Raw genomic sequence first — 15,973 nt, 5'->3', positions numbered from 1 at the left:
AATCTGTCCTACTTTAGAATATCATTCCCACATTTGAGGTGGTGTGTACCCAATTCTCAATGCTATCTAGAAGAGGGCAATGCACTTATTAGATGACTCCCTCCAGTAGTTTTCCCATAGCTGCAGTTTCTGCATTATGTCATTTTTTACAGATATTTTAATGGACACTGCTCCACCAAAATGGCCACTATTTTGTGGAGCAGTATGATGGTAGAGCATTTGGAATCATTCCAAATGCTCTACCATTCATCTGCTTTACTACAATCAAGTAAGAACATGAGCAGCTACTAGTTAACATTCATATACATTTCGCAACTTACAGACTCAACTTCTCATCTTCCTTCATTTCACCTACCTATATTCTTTGAAATATCATTCCTCATATCATTTCCCTCAATAAAAACACTCCCCTGATTTTCAAAAAACACAACAGATTTCTTCTTTCTCCTTTACTATTTTCCCACATACATGCCACTGTTTTGTTACTGGTTTTGTGATCACTTGTATGTGTAAGAATGACAATAAAACAGACACATTCAGTATATTTAATGTGAATCCTACATATGAAAAGTTACACACCCAGGGATTTCTTTTGGATGGTATTCAATGGTATGGCATGCCACTACCTTCATTAACAGTGACGTGTAGGCATATGGATGTGGTACATTTAGAAATTTGTGATATTCAGAATTTTTTTCATGCTTACCTAATGCAAATAAGCCGAGTTATTTATACATTTTTCACTATGTTCATTGATAGGATCCATCCTGATTTATGCTCACGCGTAGACTACACATTTTACTGTGTAGGCATTTGGAACCGAAATCCTACAGAATAGGTTGGTTACTCTTTATTCCTGGAGGTATCCTATGTCTGTAGAAGCATGTGTTCACGGGGCTGGTTTGCCTGTTTGCAGGAGGAAAAACCCTGCGGTCCACGCCCAAGACCTGCTAACTTGGCTATGTCTGAGAAAGATCCTAAGATCCTCACGTCAGCGACGGGAATCAAATGTAGGACACCCCTTTTCCAGGCATATGGTTGTGAAGCGCATAACCACTCGGCTAACTGCACGGACTATTGATAAGTTACTTGCTATATATTATATATAAATTTTTGTAATAAAATATAAATTTTTAAAATTATCATATAAATTTTACTTTTTTATATTGTACAATAAATTTAAGATTTAATAATCTTTTTAAGATTATCAGATTAAGATAATCCTTTTAAGATTTAATAATCTTTTTAAGATTATCAGATTAAGATAATCCTTTTAAGATTTAATAATCTATTTAAAATTAGCTGTTCTTATTCTGAAAAACATTATCACACTTTGAAGTAAAAATACTAGTAAATTTTTTAGTTTTCTTTTCATATCCTTTTAATTAAAAATTTTTCCTGCTAGTAAAGAAAGATTACCAGAATCTATTGTAAAAACCTCATAACCTCCATATGAGATTGGCTAACCATCGATGAAAAAACACCCTTCTCATACAGATTTTTCAAAATATGACAGAATTCATATTTTGAAATAGATAGATAGAATTCAAAACAAGGTCTTTATTTTCATATTTTAAATATTTTACATAAAAAAAAATCCAGAGTAATTCTACCTTTTTAATTACTAAGAACACTTTTAAATAAATAAACTTACACCTTGGATATGTGACCTAACTTTTTCCTCGACTTTTTTTTTTTTGTAGCAGCATTACACAATATATGTCTATGTCTACAATAGCTACATAAACTTGGCATGCCATTGTGTGCTAATGCCATTAATTATTATTATTATTATTTAGTTTTTTAAAAAATAAAGTGGTGCAGTGGATCTTCACTATAGCAAATACTATTATAGTGAACTCACTCACTAAAACAACCAAAAATTTCCAGCCAAATCTCTACAGCCTCAACAATGAATGAACTAAAGAAAATTCACCATAATAAACAAACCAAACTATATCTTCGGTCCTTGAAAGTTCTCTATAGAAAGTTGACTGTATTATGTTAACATGATGGTTACATTTAATTAAATGGTGGATGGTAACAAAAATACTACTGTGAACTGTAGTGACAAACTCAGCATTCAGTGAACTGGAAATTAGCTAAATTTAACTAGAAAACCAATTCTAAATTAAGAAATACTTCCTTGGAGTAGGCAAATATGACTAATTCAAATGATAAAAATTCACACCTCCATATCAAGTTTCAAATTGAAATTATGGTAATCAGGAAATCTAAAAAAAAAAAAAAAAAAAAACACTGGAGGGAAAAGTGTACTGATCTGAAGAATAAGTCAAAATCAAAGGAAACTGGAAGATATATGCTGCTCATAGTGTTTGTGTGTGTGTGGGTGTGTGTGTGTATATATATATAATTTTATCATTAAAAGAGAAAAAGAAAACAAGAACTTACTTCTGAACAGTAACAAAATTAATTCTACATCTTTCTCCTGGAACTTGTCTACTAGACATTGAAGTACATCATATATTAAAAGAGATGCAAAAACCTGAAAATAATTACTTAGATGAATATGCAAAAATTTTCCATAAAATTATATTTATAAAAAACCCAGATTGAAAATTATCAGTATGCATACTTTCACTTACCTAAATAAGTAATAAATGTTATCAGAGCTAGATATTGGAAAAGAGATCTTTTCCACTATATAGTCTGTAAGGAATGCAGAGGTTTCTGACCACTTGTCCAATCCTCATGTTCTCATATTCAGCCCCCATTATTAGGTATCCATCTGGATATTGAGCAAACAAGAATGGGCTGGTGATTTGGAACTTATCTGACCAAACTGTATTCTGTATTGGCTTAAAACCAAAATAAAAATAAGACAAAAATAAAGACTCCTTTCCCCCCCCCCCCCAAAGAACTAGGGTAAATGGTGAAAAGTCAGCTAATGGAAACAACTCACCCTTGGCAGAAATGGAAATAACCACTATCAAATTGAGAAGTGTTAGTTTCACTTTTTTCCCCCACTGAGAAAGAAGTAGAACTGGCAGAACTGGAAAAGTGTCATGTTGACCTTATCCAGTGTTACCAAGACAAAGAAAACTAAAAACAGATAAGATGATGCTAAATGAAGACTATAAGATGTAGCATTCAGGGAAAGGAAGAAGTAGCTGTGCATTTCTTGAATAATTATCATTATCATGTTTCCTGATATGTGTATCCCCAAGGTGTTCAAGGTTACAATGACAGCATTACGTGATTAAGTTTATATTATTATTAATCTCCTGTCAACAATTTTCCTCCAAATCAATCTTAATTCTGAGCACTCCAATATTATCATATCTAACATTCTATGGTTCTAAGGCATTTCTGACTGAATCAATACACCAATACCTTGGTCTTCCTCTGGGTCTTTTTTCTGAAATTTTGGCATCAAACACCTGTTTTGCTAATCTTTCTTCACCCATTGTCAAGTGGCCATCTTAGATTAGCTCTGCTGACACATTCTTGAATGTTAACAATGTCAAGTTACTTTCTAATATCTTCACTTTTAATATGATTCTTCAATTGACATCATCAGTTCACTCCCCTAATTTTTCTCAGAACTCTCATTATATGTGGTCTCTAGTCTTTGATCAAGTGTTTTATTTGTAACCGAACACTCAGATCCATAAGTAGGAGTAGATATGCAGACTTTAGGGGAGCAGTTAAGTGTATGAATGAGTATATTATGCCCGAGCGAGTACAACGGACAACAAATCAGAATGGGATAGTTAGTATAAGGCATCAAAGTAGGGACGGAACAAATGGGCTTCTGCGATTCATGTACACTAATGCCAGGAGTATTAGGAACAAGAAGGAAGAGTTTTTGGCCATGGTTGGCACTTCCAGGCCACAGGTTGTCGGTATTAGTGAAACATGGCTGACAGAAGATGATAAAGCTAGTGGGATTGAATGCGACGGGTATAGCGTGTTCAGGAGTGACAGGGTGAATAAAAAGGGGGGAGGAGTGTTATTAATGATAGCTGATGAGCTTCAGCCAAGGAGTATAGAAGTTGAACTGCAGGATGGGGAAAAAAGCACATTTGAGGCTGTTTGGTGTGAGATAGAATCTAGCAGAACAAAATATACAATTGGGTGCTGCTATAGACCGGGTGATGGAGGGGATGGTGGGGATAGTATGCATAAGCAAATAGAAGAAATGAGTGGAAGGAGGGTAATTATTATGGATGATTTCAATTATGGTAACATTGACTGGAAAGAGGAGAGGGCACATGGGAGGAAGGAATTGGATTTTATGCGGTTATTAAGGGACAACTATCTACGGCAACATGTATTGGAAAATACCAGGGGGCAGAGAGAGCTGGACCTAGTAATTGCAACTGAGAATGTGGCTGTAACGAACATAACCATGTTGCCACCAATTGGTGAGAGTGACCATAAGGTCATGACTTGGGAGGTGGCTAAAGGAGTCGAATTTACAATTAAGACAGGGTACATGTGGAATTACCGAGCTGGTAAGTATGACAAGCTTAGGTGTGCGCTTGGCTCAATGCCATGTATGTAAAACTGCAAGGGCTGGATGTTGATAGTGCATGGGAGGTGGTTAAGAACTGTTTGCAGGAGGCAATGGTTGACTGTATACCAAGAGTCCGAATAATAAATCAAGTAGGGGTTAAATGGATGAATAACACTATTAAGCTTGAGCTGCAAAAAAAGAAACAATTGTGGAGGGAATTTAAGGAGAAGGGTGACCATCAGGCGCAGGAACAGTATAAAGCTCAGGCCAGGATGGTAAGAAAAGCAAAAGCAGATTACGAAAGGAAATTGGCCACGCAGGCTAAAGAGAATCCCAAACAGTTTTTTCAATATGTTGCAAGTAAAAGGAAAAATGCTCATGGTAGAATGATCTTAAAAAATGCTGAGGGTAGGGAGGTAACCAAATCAGTCGATATTGTGGAATTACTGAGCGAGCACTTTGCAAGAGTATATCATCCAGGTGGTGGCTTTGCAGGAATGGAAGAACCAACAGCTTATACTGGAATTGTGATGAATGAAGTAGAGGTAACTAGTCTATTACAGAACCTCAATATCAATACATCTGTGGGATTGGATGGTATACCAGCTCGTGTCGTACGTGAAGCGGCCAAAGAATTGTCAGTGCCCTTGACCATTTTGTTTAATTTGAGCCTCAGGACTGGGTCAGTCCCAAGAGGGTGGAAAGAGAGGAAAATAGTTCCACTGCACAAAGGTGGTTCCAAGGCTGCTGTTGAAAATTACCGGCCAATCAGCATAACAGGAATCATTATCAAGGTCTTAGAGAAAATAGTCAAGAGGAAAATACAAGATTGGATAGAAGAAAATGGGATACTGTATCGCAGACAGCATGGTTTTGTGAAGGGTAGATCATGCCTCAGTAACTTACTCAGGTTTTATAGGACAGTGATGGCTGAACTGGATAAGGGTAATGGGTTTACAGTGATTCTACTGGACCTTGCTAAGGCCTTTGACAGGATACCACATGGAATTCTAATCAGTAAATTGCAGCATATGGGAATGGACATAGGGTTGGTGAGATGGATAGGAGGGTGGTTGATGGAGAGATATCAGAGAGTGGTTTACTCAGGAGTAGAGTCCACAAGACGGCCTGTGACTAGTGGTGTGCCACAAGGATCTGTTCTTGGACCACTGCTGTTTAATTTGTTCATAAATGATATAGGAAAGGATCTGAGAGGAACAGTTCATTTGTTTGCAGATGATGCAAAGTTGGGTAGGGCAATAGTGAATGCAGATGACGTCAAAATTTTGCAGGATGATTTGGATAGATTGGAGGTCTGGGCTAAGGAGAATGGATGTCAATTTAATGTGGCAAAATGTAAGGTTATGCATTTTGGGGTGAAAAGATTGGCGGCAGTTTACTGCATTGGTGGAACCGTGTTCCAGGAAATTGATGAGGCACGAGATTTAGGAGTGTTAGTGGATAAGGAATTGAAATTTAGGGGACACAATGCAAAAGTGGCCAAATCAGCTCATCGAATCACTTGGTTGCTGAAGAATACGTTGACAAGCAGAGACAAGCAGGTTATTGTTCCTCTGTATCGAGCCTTGATAAGACCCCATCTCGACTACTGTGCTCAGATTTGGTCACCTAGGTTTAATCTTGATGGGGAGGAGGTGGAGAGGATCCAGAGGCGAGTGACCAAGATGATAGCAGGACTGTGGAATGAACCGTATGAGAACAGGTTGAGGATTTGTGGGTTGCAAAAATTGGTTGATAGGCGGAGGAGGGGAGATATGATTGAGACATTCAAATTAATGAAGGGTTTCTATAAAATTAATTCAGAAGATATTTTTGAGAACAGGACTGGTTGTGGGAGGACTAGGGGACATCCATGGAAACTGGGCAAAAGTGTGGTTAGTAAAGGTGTTAGAGCTGGGTTCTTTACTTTTAGAGTAGTGAATGAGTGGAATGCACTCCCTGAGTCTGTGGTGGATGCTGTGACAGTGAATGAGTTTAAGGCGAGGTATGATAGATACTGTATGAATGTCGAATAGTTGTAATGAATATGATTTGGGGCCTCCCTCGATGAGTCTAATGACTCCCTGGAGTTGCCCGTAATAATAGTAATAATAATAGTAATAATAACTTAAAACTGGTTTGAACACCGTCTTGTATATTGCTAATTTAGTGTTTTTGGCTAATTTCTCTCTTATTCTATATAAATTTATCGAGCTGGCTACCCACCATACCAGCTTTGCTTATTTTGTTGTCCATTTCCAGATTTAACCCGCCATCTTCATTAAAAAGTGTGCCTAAATAGCTAAGCTATTTTACTTGTTCTATAGGATCTCCATTCGGAATGTAGCTGAAGTTTCCTATGCTCCTACCCATTTTCATAGTTTTGGTCTTTTTATTGCTGATTTTCATGTCAAATGTTATAGCTGTTATTCAGTATAGTTAGTGAATCCTGGAATACAATATCATCTGCATAAAGCAGAAAAGTAGGCACAATACACGTTGCATTAATTATTTATAAATATTTTATTGTGATGTATATCTGTATTGCCAGATACTGAAAGTGACAAGAATGAACGTATATGGAAATATTTAGGGCATTGCACAGTTATGCAATTGATGCTAAGCTAGCTTACAATGTTGATATCATAATGGAATAGTTACAAACTGCAAATTAATTTCCTGAGTGTGTAGAGACATGACATAAGAAAATACTGAAGAATTCTAAATTATGGAATAATATGGATCCATAATATCCATAAATTTATTACTATTATACATAAGACCTCCAGGGAGTGAATGACTAATCAAGGGAGGCTATAGACCAGACATTCTAGCTGTCATACTTTCAGGTTGTAAGGCTTAATTGGCTATTCATAACTACTCTTTAAGGACATTAAATAGTATACTGAATATTTGACTTTGAATGTGACCTTGCTGATATTTTGGCAAAATCAAATTGCCATCATCAGGGAACACAGTACAATATATGTGTGAACATGAGCATTAATGCTGGGTAAATGAGGCTGAAGCATGCACCAAAGTAGAGAGCCTAAAGTCCTAAATAGTGTCCCCCCAGTGGATTAAAATGGGTGGGATAAAAGGCTGTTGGACTGAAGTTCTGAGGATAGGTACTTCCTATATTTTGGGAAATTTCATGCAACTAAATTTGTTGAGGTTTGGGAAATTTTTTCTGATGTAAGTTCTAGGATAGTCTCTCATATTTGTATTTGTTGTGATGGAACAGAATGGCCTTCTTCCAGCATCCTGTGATGAGTGTCCAACACATGGTCACAACTCCTGGGTGGCCACAGTAGTAGAACCAGATGTAGTCTAACAATTCCAATGTTGGGGCTGTAGAAGGACAGTTTGCAGCTGTAAGGAACCAGGTAAATACCTGACAGGTCTAGAGGGTGTGGCCAGTCTTCAGTATGGTAGATCGGGGATGTCAATTTGGCCTGCAAGTGGTTGTAAGGTTATATTTCTTTAGGAATTTTGTTAATTTTTCAGATGTGTCCTGGTTAAGTGGAATGGTGATAGATTTTGTGTAGTCTCTGTTCTGGAGGTGCAGTTTTGGGGTTTTAATATTTTTTGGATTTGGTGAGGATTGTAGCCACAGTCCAGTGGTTAGGGCACTGTTATCAAAAATGATAACAGTGGCCTGTTATATAGTGTTTATAATTCCATATAATGGGTTGGGGTTACTGTATATAACCCCAGGCTGACAGATCCATCAGGCTGACATGTAAAGGGAGACTGAAGTTCTGAGGATGTTCTTGCTTTCTTTTTCTAAGGTGAACTGAATTTGGGATTTTGACTGTTTAGATGTATGAGAAAAATTGAGAACATTCGACTATGTTGAAAAATGGAGAACGTGTCATCTATGTAGTGTAACCAAACAGTGGGTTTATGTGGAATAAAATTTAAGTAGATTTTATTTGCCAAACTAAATTTACAGAGATCATATTAAATTATCATAAATTATATCAGATTAAACAGGGCTGAGATATTGGGAGGAAACACAGCTTGAATAAAGTCTAAGTTGTCTTTAAGTGGGACACTGAACAGAGAGGAATCATCAACACTGATCATTATGTCAGTGTGTAGGAGCGTGAGGTTTTCTATACTGATTTTAAAGTGGGCAGAGTTTTTTTTTTTTTATTGTATGTGTAAAGGGGAAGTTTCCAGTATATTGTGAGAGCAGTTTGGCTAAATGTTTGGCTGATTTCTATGTGGGTAAAATCAATGCCCAAATTCACAATAGAGAATAATGACACATTTTGTTTGTGGATTTTTGGTAGTCTATATATTTTGGGTGGGGTGGGTCAAATATTGTTATGGTTTTAGTTCATTGGTGATCTCCACAGGCCAAAAGGTGACTTTTTTTAAAAAGACTGTGAAGTGTTCTTATCTGTGTATTGATGGGATCGTAGTCTATAGGAAGGAAGGTAGAGCAATCTCTCAACAAAGAGGCAAGTTTATATTTGTATTTGTGGTGTTTTAATCTGGTTGGCACGCCGTGACTGATCGCATAACATTGGTGATTCCCTTATGATCAGATAGCAAATGGCCAGTGTGTTTTTGAATAGCACTAAAATGATGTCAGCTAAACAGAATCACTTTTACAGAGATGTTTCACACAGAACATCATTTGTGCATGTCCGGCTCACATTCTTTTTCCTTTTACTTGCAGCATAACAATAAAATTCTTTTGGGTTGCCTTTAGCCTGCACAGCCAATTTCTTTTCATACTCAGATTTAACTTTCCATACAATACTTGTAACTGTTCTGAACTGTGCTTATATTTCACAACTCCTCTCTTATTCTCACAATATTCCTTCAACACCGTCATCTTTTTATGGATCTCTTGCTTAATAAGATTACACATCCATTTCACTCCTACTTTATTTGTTCTTCAAACTCTAGAGATACATTCAGATATTCTCATTTAATAAGCACCTTTTTGAAGCTTCACATGCATTGCTGATATTCTTCCCATTTAGTAACTGATATCATGGGACCAAAGATATTCTTTTTCTGAGTTTGTCACAATTTCAAACTTTGTAGTTCAGCATGTAACCTGTCCTAAATGGAACATCCACATAAATGTTTCTGGTAGATTACTGAATGGAGTTTTGGGTCAGCAAGTAATGAATTTAAAAGGCACAAATACATAAATACAAATAGGTAATAGATACTTCTCAGGACAGTGCAGCATATTCATTGTCACCAACTGGTAGCAAAACAGTCACATTATTAATTGCCATCCTTTTCAATGCAATGATCAAATTTAACACTCTTTGGGCTTGAGTTCCTTCTTTCACATGCTGCTTGAAACAGTTGTCTCACAACAGCTCAATTCTCTTTGATTAAATAAATTCTCTTTCATTCTTATCAGGAGATTTCTCTTCAATGTACGGATAATTTAAGTCATCCATGATGATTACCACTTAGTACTCATCAATGTAATTTGGCAATGTATTTCATTGTTTCCAGCAGTTGAACTACTCAGGTCTGTAGCAATGCCTCACCATATATTTAACCCCATTTGTCTTGACTTCAACACCACAATAGCTTCAAACCCACTGCTCATATTTAAATAAAGTTTCATATTTAATGTTCATATTTAAATAAAGAATGTTTTACAACTAAAATGTTTATGAAATGACAGGAAATTTACTAGTCATTATATTAAATAAAAATACACCTAAAATGGAAAAACTGGTGACTTCAAGGTTAAAACATCCAAAAAAATATAAACAGACAGATCACAAAGTTGATTAAATGCTGAGAAAAATGAAAGAGTTTGAAAACAAGAACCAAACCTTGGAGATTAAGTGGCAAAATGTGAAGAAAACATTGACTGATTCTGCCAGGGAAGAATAAGGTGCTGTCATCTGTAAGGACAGAAAAACTCTACACGTCATAGTGGGCTAAGAAAAAAATAATTACAGGCAGGCCAGATACGAAAAAGAAGAAATCATATCAAAGTCAATGAGAAGTAAATCAGGAATCTTCATGGGAATTCAGAGAAAAATGTTAGAACACTAAACTATGCATAAAAGTAGTGAAGCATTAGTCACAGGATGACTGTTTTTTATATACAAAACAAAAAAAAGAGTATACTTCCTATATATATATTTTTTGCATTTTTTATTAATTATTTACATATTTGTAAATAAGCCTTCCTCTAAGGACCAAACATGGACCTTTTTCAAGCCACTTCAAGCTTCCACTAAGTGGGATGATGATCTCACTTGAAGATAATCGCAAAAATTATCTATCATACCTACAACAGGAATCAAACCTATAGCCTGTTGACTGGAGAGCAAACACACAACTCAGCTAACCAGGCCAGCATATATACATATGCTCTGAGACAGAAAAAGTAATCAGAACCTTGAAATGTAGAAGCAACTGGGGTAGATGATATTCAACCAGAAAGGCTTATACGCTGGTTAAACATGATAACTAAATACTTAAGAAATTGACAGAGCACACGAGAAATATAAATTAAATCAACTTTAATATATACTTTCTGATATTTCAACAACGTCACATTGCCATCTTCATGGGAACTTAAGATAAAGACAAGTGCATGCAAGTACTACATAACAACAAATAAGAAACGAAGCAAGGAAGCTACCGTTTTCCTAAAGTCCTGATGGTGCCCCCTGGCGGGCTATATTAGGTGTGCTTGGCCTTTGGGCTGAAGTTCTTCTGATATATGTTTCCCAAATTTGGGGCAGTCTCATGCATCCAAATTTGTTGAGGTTTGGCATGTTCCTAAGGGCTGAAGCTGATTCCATGAATAGTCTTTCATATTTGAACTTGCTGCGGTGTATTACTGTGGCTTTCTTCCACCTTATTCTGTGGTGAGTATTCAGAGCATGGTCTGCAAGCCCAGAGTGGCTGTACTGGTGAAATCGTCCTACTTTGGCCAAGCAGGCAGGACAGCAAATATCAGAATCTTAGAACACAAGGACTACATCAGATTTCACCAGTACAGCCACTCTGGGCTTGCAGACCATGCTCTGGATACTTGCCACAGAATAAGGTGGAAGAAAGCCACAGTAATACATCGCAGCAAGTTCAAATATGAAAGACTATTCATGGAATCAGCCTCAGCCCTTAGGAACATGCCAAACCTCAACAAATTTGGATGCATGAGACTGCCCCAAATTTGGGAAACATATATCAGAAGAACTTCAGCCCAAAGACCAAGAACACCTAATATAGCCCACCAGGGGGCACAATCAGGACTTTAGGAAAATGGTAGCTTCTTCACTTCGTTTCTCATTTGTTGTTATGTAGTACTTGCGTGCACGTGTCTTTATCTTAAGTTCCCATGAAGATGGCATGGGAACTTCCAATGAAATATCGGAAAGTATATATTAAAGTTGATTTAATTTATATTTCTAGTGTAAGCTGTCAATTCCTTAAGTATTTAGTTATCATATTACTATTATCATCTAAGACCTCCAGGAGGACTCATTGAGAGAGGCTATAAAATCATCCAAACCAGCTGTCCTACCTTCTCTTAAATTCATTCACACTATATGTACTCATTACCCCTAAAGGCAAACTATTCCACTCACCCATTGCTCTGTGAGAGAAAAACCTAGATCTTACCCCATTTCTTGACTGTGAACAAACTTAACTTCCATGGATACCCTCGTGTTCTCTTCCCACCTTCCATATAACGAAAAATTTCATCAGATGCTATCCTCTAATATCCATTCAAAAGTTTATAGACCTCTATCATATCACTCCTTTTCTCCTGTTAACCAGAGTATGTAATCCACATACTCACAACCTGTCATCATAATATAAATCCCATAATCTGGATATAATCTTTGTAACTTTTCTTTGCACCCTTTCCACAGTTCTTTATCCCCTTGGAATCTAGGAGACCAAATCTGCACACAATAATCCAGGTGTGCTCTTATCAGTTTTATAAAGAGGCAAAATGACTTCCTCATCCTTATATGTCAAGAATCACTTCAACATTGCATTTATCCTCTGAGTTGTATTTGCAACTTTTGCTATGTGACCTTTGAACTTCAAATTCCTATCCAATATGTCAAGATCCCTTGCCTCCTCAGTTTCTTGTAGCATAACCCCGCTAACATAATATGCTGCTGGGACTCTAATCACGCCAAAGTGCATAACTTTACACTTACTAACATTAAACTGACAGCAATTTTCGTTTGCCCAAATTCCAGTCTATTCAAATAATTTTGTAAGTGCTAAATATCAGTAGGATCTCTGATTACCTTGCCTATCTTTGCATCATTGGTAAACAATTGCACATCTCATGTTAGATCCTGACTGATGTCATTAATGTACAGATTGAACAATAATGGCCCAAGGACTGAACTCTGAGGTATGCCACTGGTCACCTTAAATCAGGTAGATCAGGAGATGATTGTCAATCATCCCCACATAGGCATATACAGGCAGTTATATACAAGCATGTGAGATGAGGAGAAGAGATTGTAGAAGAGAAACTTGGGGAAGAACAAGCTGGTTCAGGATAGTTTATTTTCAGGATATCATCTTAACACTAAGACAAATAGTTGTTTAATCATGAGAATATAACAAAGATTTATATTTAAGTTTTACATTTCTAGAAAAGGCACATGATAAAGTGGCAGAGAAAAGCCCTTAAAATGCTAGTTATATGAAGTAAAAGGAATAGTAAGCAAAGCAATATACAGAATATACTAAGCTGCCAGATAAAGTCAGAAATGACAGAGGTACAGGAAGATGCTATGAGATAACGTCAAGGTGTAGCACAAGGGTGCAAGTTATTTCCTGCTTTATTCATATCCCATATGGATTATATTATTAAGCAAACTACCATTCAACCTGATATAAAAATCAGAAATATTTAACTCAGCTCTTTACTGTATGCAGATACAGTAGTATGTGCATACAATATTATTAGTGTGGAGCCTGTTTAACAAATTCATAACACTAAACTAGCACTATACAATAGGTACGTGAAATTATTTTCACTTGTGTTTATAGACGGGCTAAGGGGAGAAAAATTGATGAAAAGCCCACAAATATAAGAATTCTAAGAAAAATTAGGCAAGTGAACAATGGCAGAATCATACTGAACATAAAGATATTAGGGAAAAAACTGACACTGTTAACATCCAAAACTGTATTAGTGAAGTTAATCTAAGATGGTATGCTCGCTTAAATAAAATGAGAGTATAGTCTGCAAAACAGGTTTTTGATTCTGTATTCTGGTAACACAGGTGTTTTATCAGGAATGCAGGCAAAATAGAGGAAGAGTAAGATCTAGGTGAATCACAGTGTCTTAAAAGAATGAAATATAAGATGTCACAATATGAGTCATGACATAATTTGAAGAAAAATTATTAATAGAAAGCTGGTAACTATCTAAACTTAATCATGTATGACTATTACAGTATACAGTAATCCTCGATTAGTGCATCATTTTTTTCGAAACCTAAATTCGATTAGTTTGCCTATATACATCTTAAAAATAAATGTTACAGATTTAAAAATTTTTCTATCTATCTGGAATTTGTCATTTTAGTTTTCTAAGCATTTTTCATGAATAAATATTTTATAGCGGAAATATTCTGAGGAGAATAATATTCGAGAATATGTCGAAAAGCTCAGATCCAGAATGCCTAATAACATTTGTGTATCATTAATTTTCACACAACAAAACCGTTCACCATTTGGGAAAGGGAATACTGCTGTTTATGATCAGTCATAAAAATTGTCTGCAAGTAGATTATAACAATCGACGGCGTATCCTCTGCTCTCAAAACTGAAGGAAGTGACATCTGTGTAGCAAATGTCAGTGACCAAGCGGCATATTTTTAAACATGGAATATTCATGAATTATCCTTAATTTTCACACGTCGAAATCTTTCAACAATCGGGAAAGAGAATACTGCTGTTTATGACCGATCATAAAAATTGCCTGCAAACTGATTACAACAATAGGGACATATTCTCTGTTCTCAAAACTGAACGAAATAACATCTGTGTTGCAAATGCTAGTGACTAATCAGCAAGGAAGTATAAAGAAAATTTTTTCCACTAAAATTGAAGATCAAGGTACATAATATAATTAAATAGCGTTGATCCTGTTCATTATGTTGAATTTTTTCTTGACAATTATTCATAAGACTATTACACTTTTTTATAAAATCTTTATCAAGTAGCTTTATTTTTATCCTCCTACATGTTTCGCCAATCTGTTTCTATTGGCATCCTCAGGGAATACAAATCAGTAAGCACAAAATGAAGGTTACAGACTAGGTTATAACCGATGGTTCTAAATCATACAAAAAATTGCTATTGTGCGTGACAATGTGCGTGTCTCGTTAACGTGATTTATTCGTGATGACTCATGACGTAATTGTTATGAAAGTTCATTTCTTTGATATTTAATGATCTGATAAAAGTTTTCCAAATTTCTGGTAAAATTAGACCTTGATTTTTGTTTAGGTTTTCAGTTTTACGGGCGACTGTAGCTGCTTCTTTAAAGGTTCTTGAATGGTAGTTATCTTCTATGTATGGCATAAGGCTTTTATCCCACTCATTGTGATGGTTAGTAGAGGCAAAGTGGCATGAAAGGCCTGAAATGTCTTGTCTGTTATTTCTGACATATCCTATGTGTTCTTTCTTTCTCGTTTCGAAGCTTCTAGATGTCTGACCTATGTAACTAATACCACATGAGCAAGGAATATTATATACTCCAGAGTATTTGTAGAATGGGTGAGGATCTTTCGGTGATCTTAAAAATTTCTGAATAGTATTGATTGGTTTGAATGCCACTCTGATCTTGTATGGTTTTAAAAGGTTAGCTAATTTTTTGGAAAGGTTGTTGACAAAAGGAATTGTAATTGTACTGATGTATTGGACGTCATCACGTTGTCGATGTGGTATATCAGTAAACAGAATCTTGTTATAGAGTCTTTTAGGGTAACCATTTAAAGAAAGTTCTCTGGATATTGTGGTTAATTCCGTTAGTAGGTCATCCTTGTCTGTCGTATACTGTATAGCTCTTTTCTTGAGACTATGGATAATGCTAAGTTTCTGAGTTGGGTGTTGGTTGTTTAAGTGTGTTAGGAAGAAGAGGAGTGCATCGGAGCCATGTGGCCAAATAGCTAACACATCATCAACATAGTGAAGCCATATGGTTGGTTTTTGTGGGGAAGAGTTTAAGGCTTTCTCTTCAAAAGTCTCCATATAAAAGTTGGCCAAAGGTGGGGAGAGAGAGTGGAGAAACCATGGCTGTCCCCTCTATTTGTTTGTAGAATTTTCCTTGCCAAACAAAATAGCCTGAGTTCATTGTGAACTGAAATAGGGCTGTGATATGGAGGAAATTTAGCTTGGATTAGCTCTAAGGATTCTTTGAGTGGGACATTTGTGAATACGGAGGAGACATCAAAACTGACCATTACGTCAGTGTGTTTGAGTGTAAGGTTTTCTATGCTGGCT

At 36.2% G+C, this 15,973-nt stretch overlaps 1 protein-coding gene across 1 annotated transcript in view; it reads right to left on the bottom strand.

The window, feature by feature from the left end:
• Positions 1-15,973, bottom strand: part of LOC150105645 (nucleolar MIF4G domain-containing protein 1) — a 189,641-nt gene that overhangs the window by 93,463 nt on the left and 80,205 nt on the right. The window contains exon 8 of the mRNA XM_090394970.1: positions 2,413-2,506. Within this exon, the coding sequence (XP_090251096.1) occupies positions 2,413-2,506 (94 nt within the window). The remainder of the gene's footprint in view (positions 1-2,412; positions 2,507-15,973) is intronic.

The sequence above is a fragment of the Typopeltis vanoorti genome, chromosome 6 (assembly GCF_054136105.1).
Source record: "Typopeltis vanoorti isolate ZY-2024b chromosome 6, IOZ_Tvanoo_1.0, whole genome shotgun sequence".
Classification (NCBI taxonomy): domain Eukaryota; kingdom Metazoa; phylum Arthropoda; class Arachnida; order Uropygi; family Thelyphonidae; genus Typopeltis; species Typopeltis vanoorti.
The sequence above is the reverse complement of the archived record's forward strand: the minus strand, read 5'-3'. Positions and strand labels throughout refer to the sequence as shown.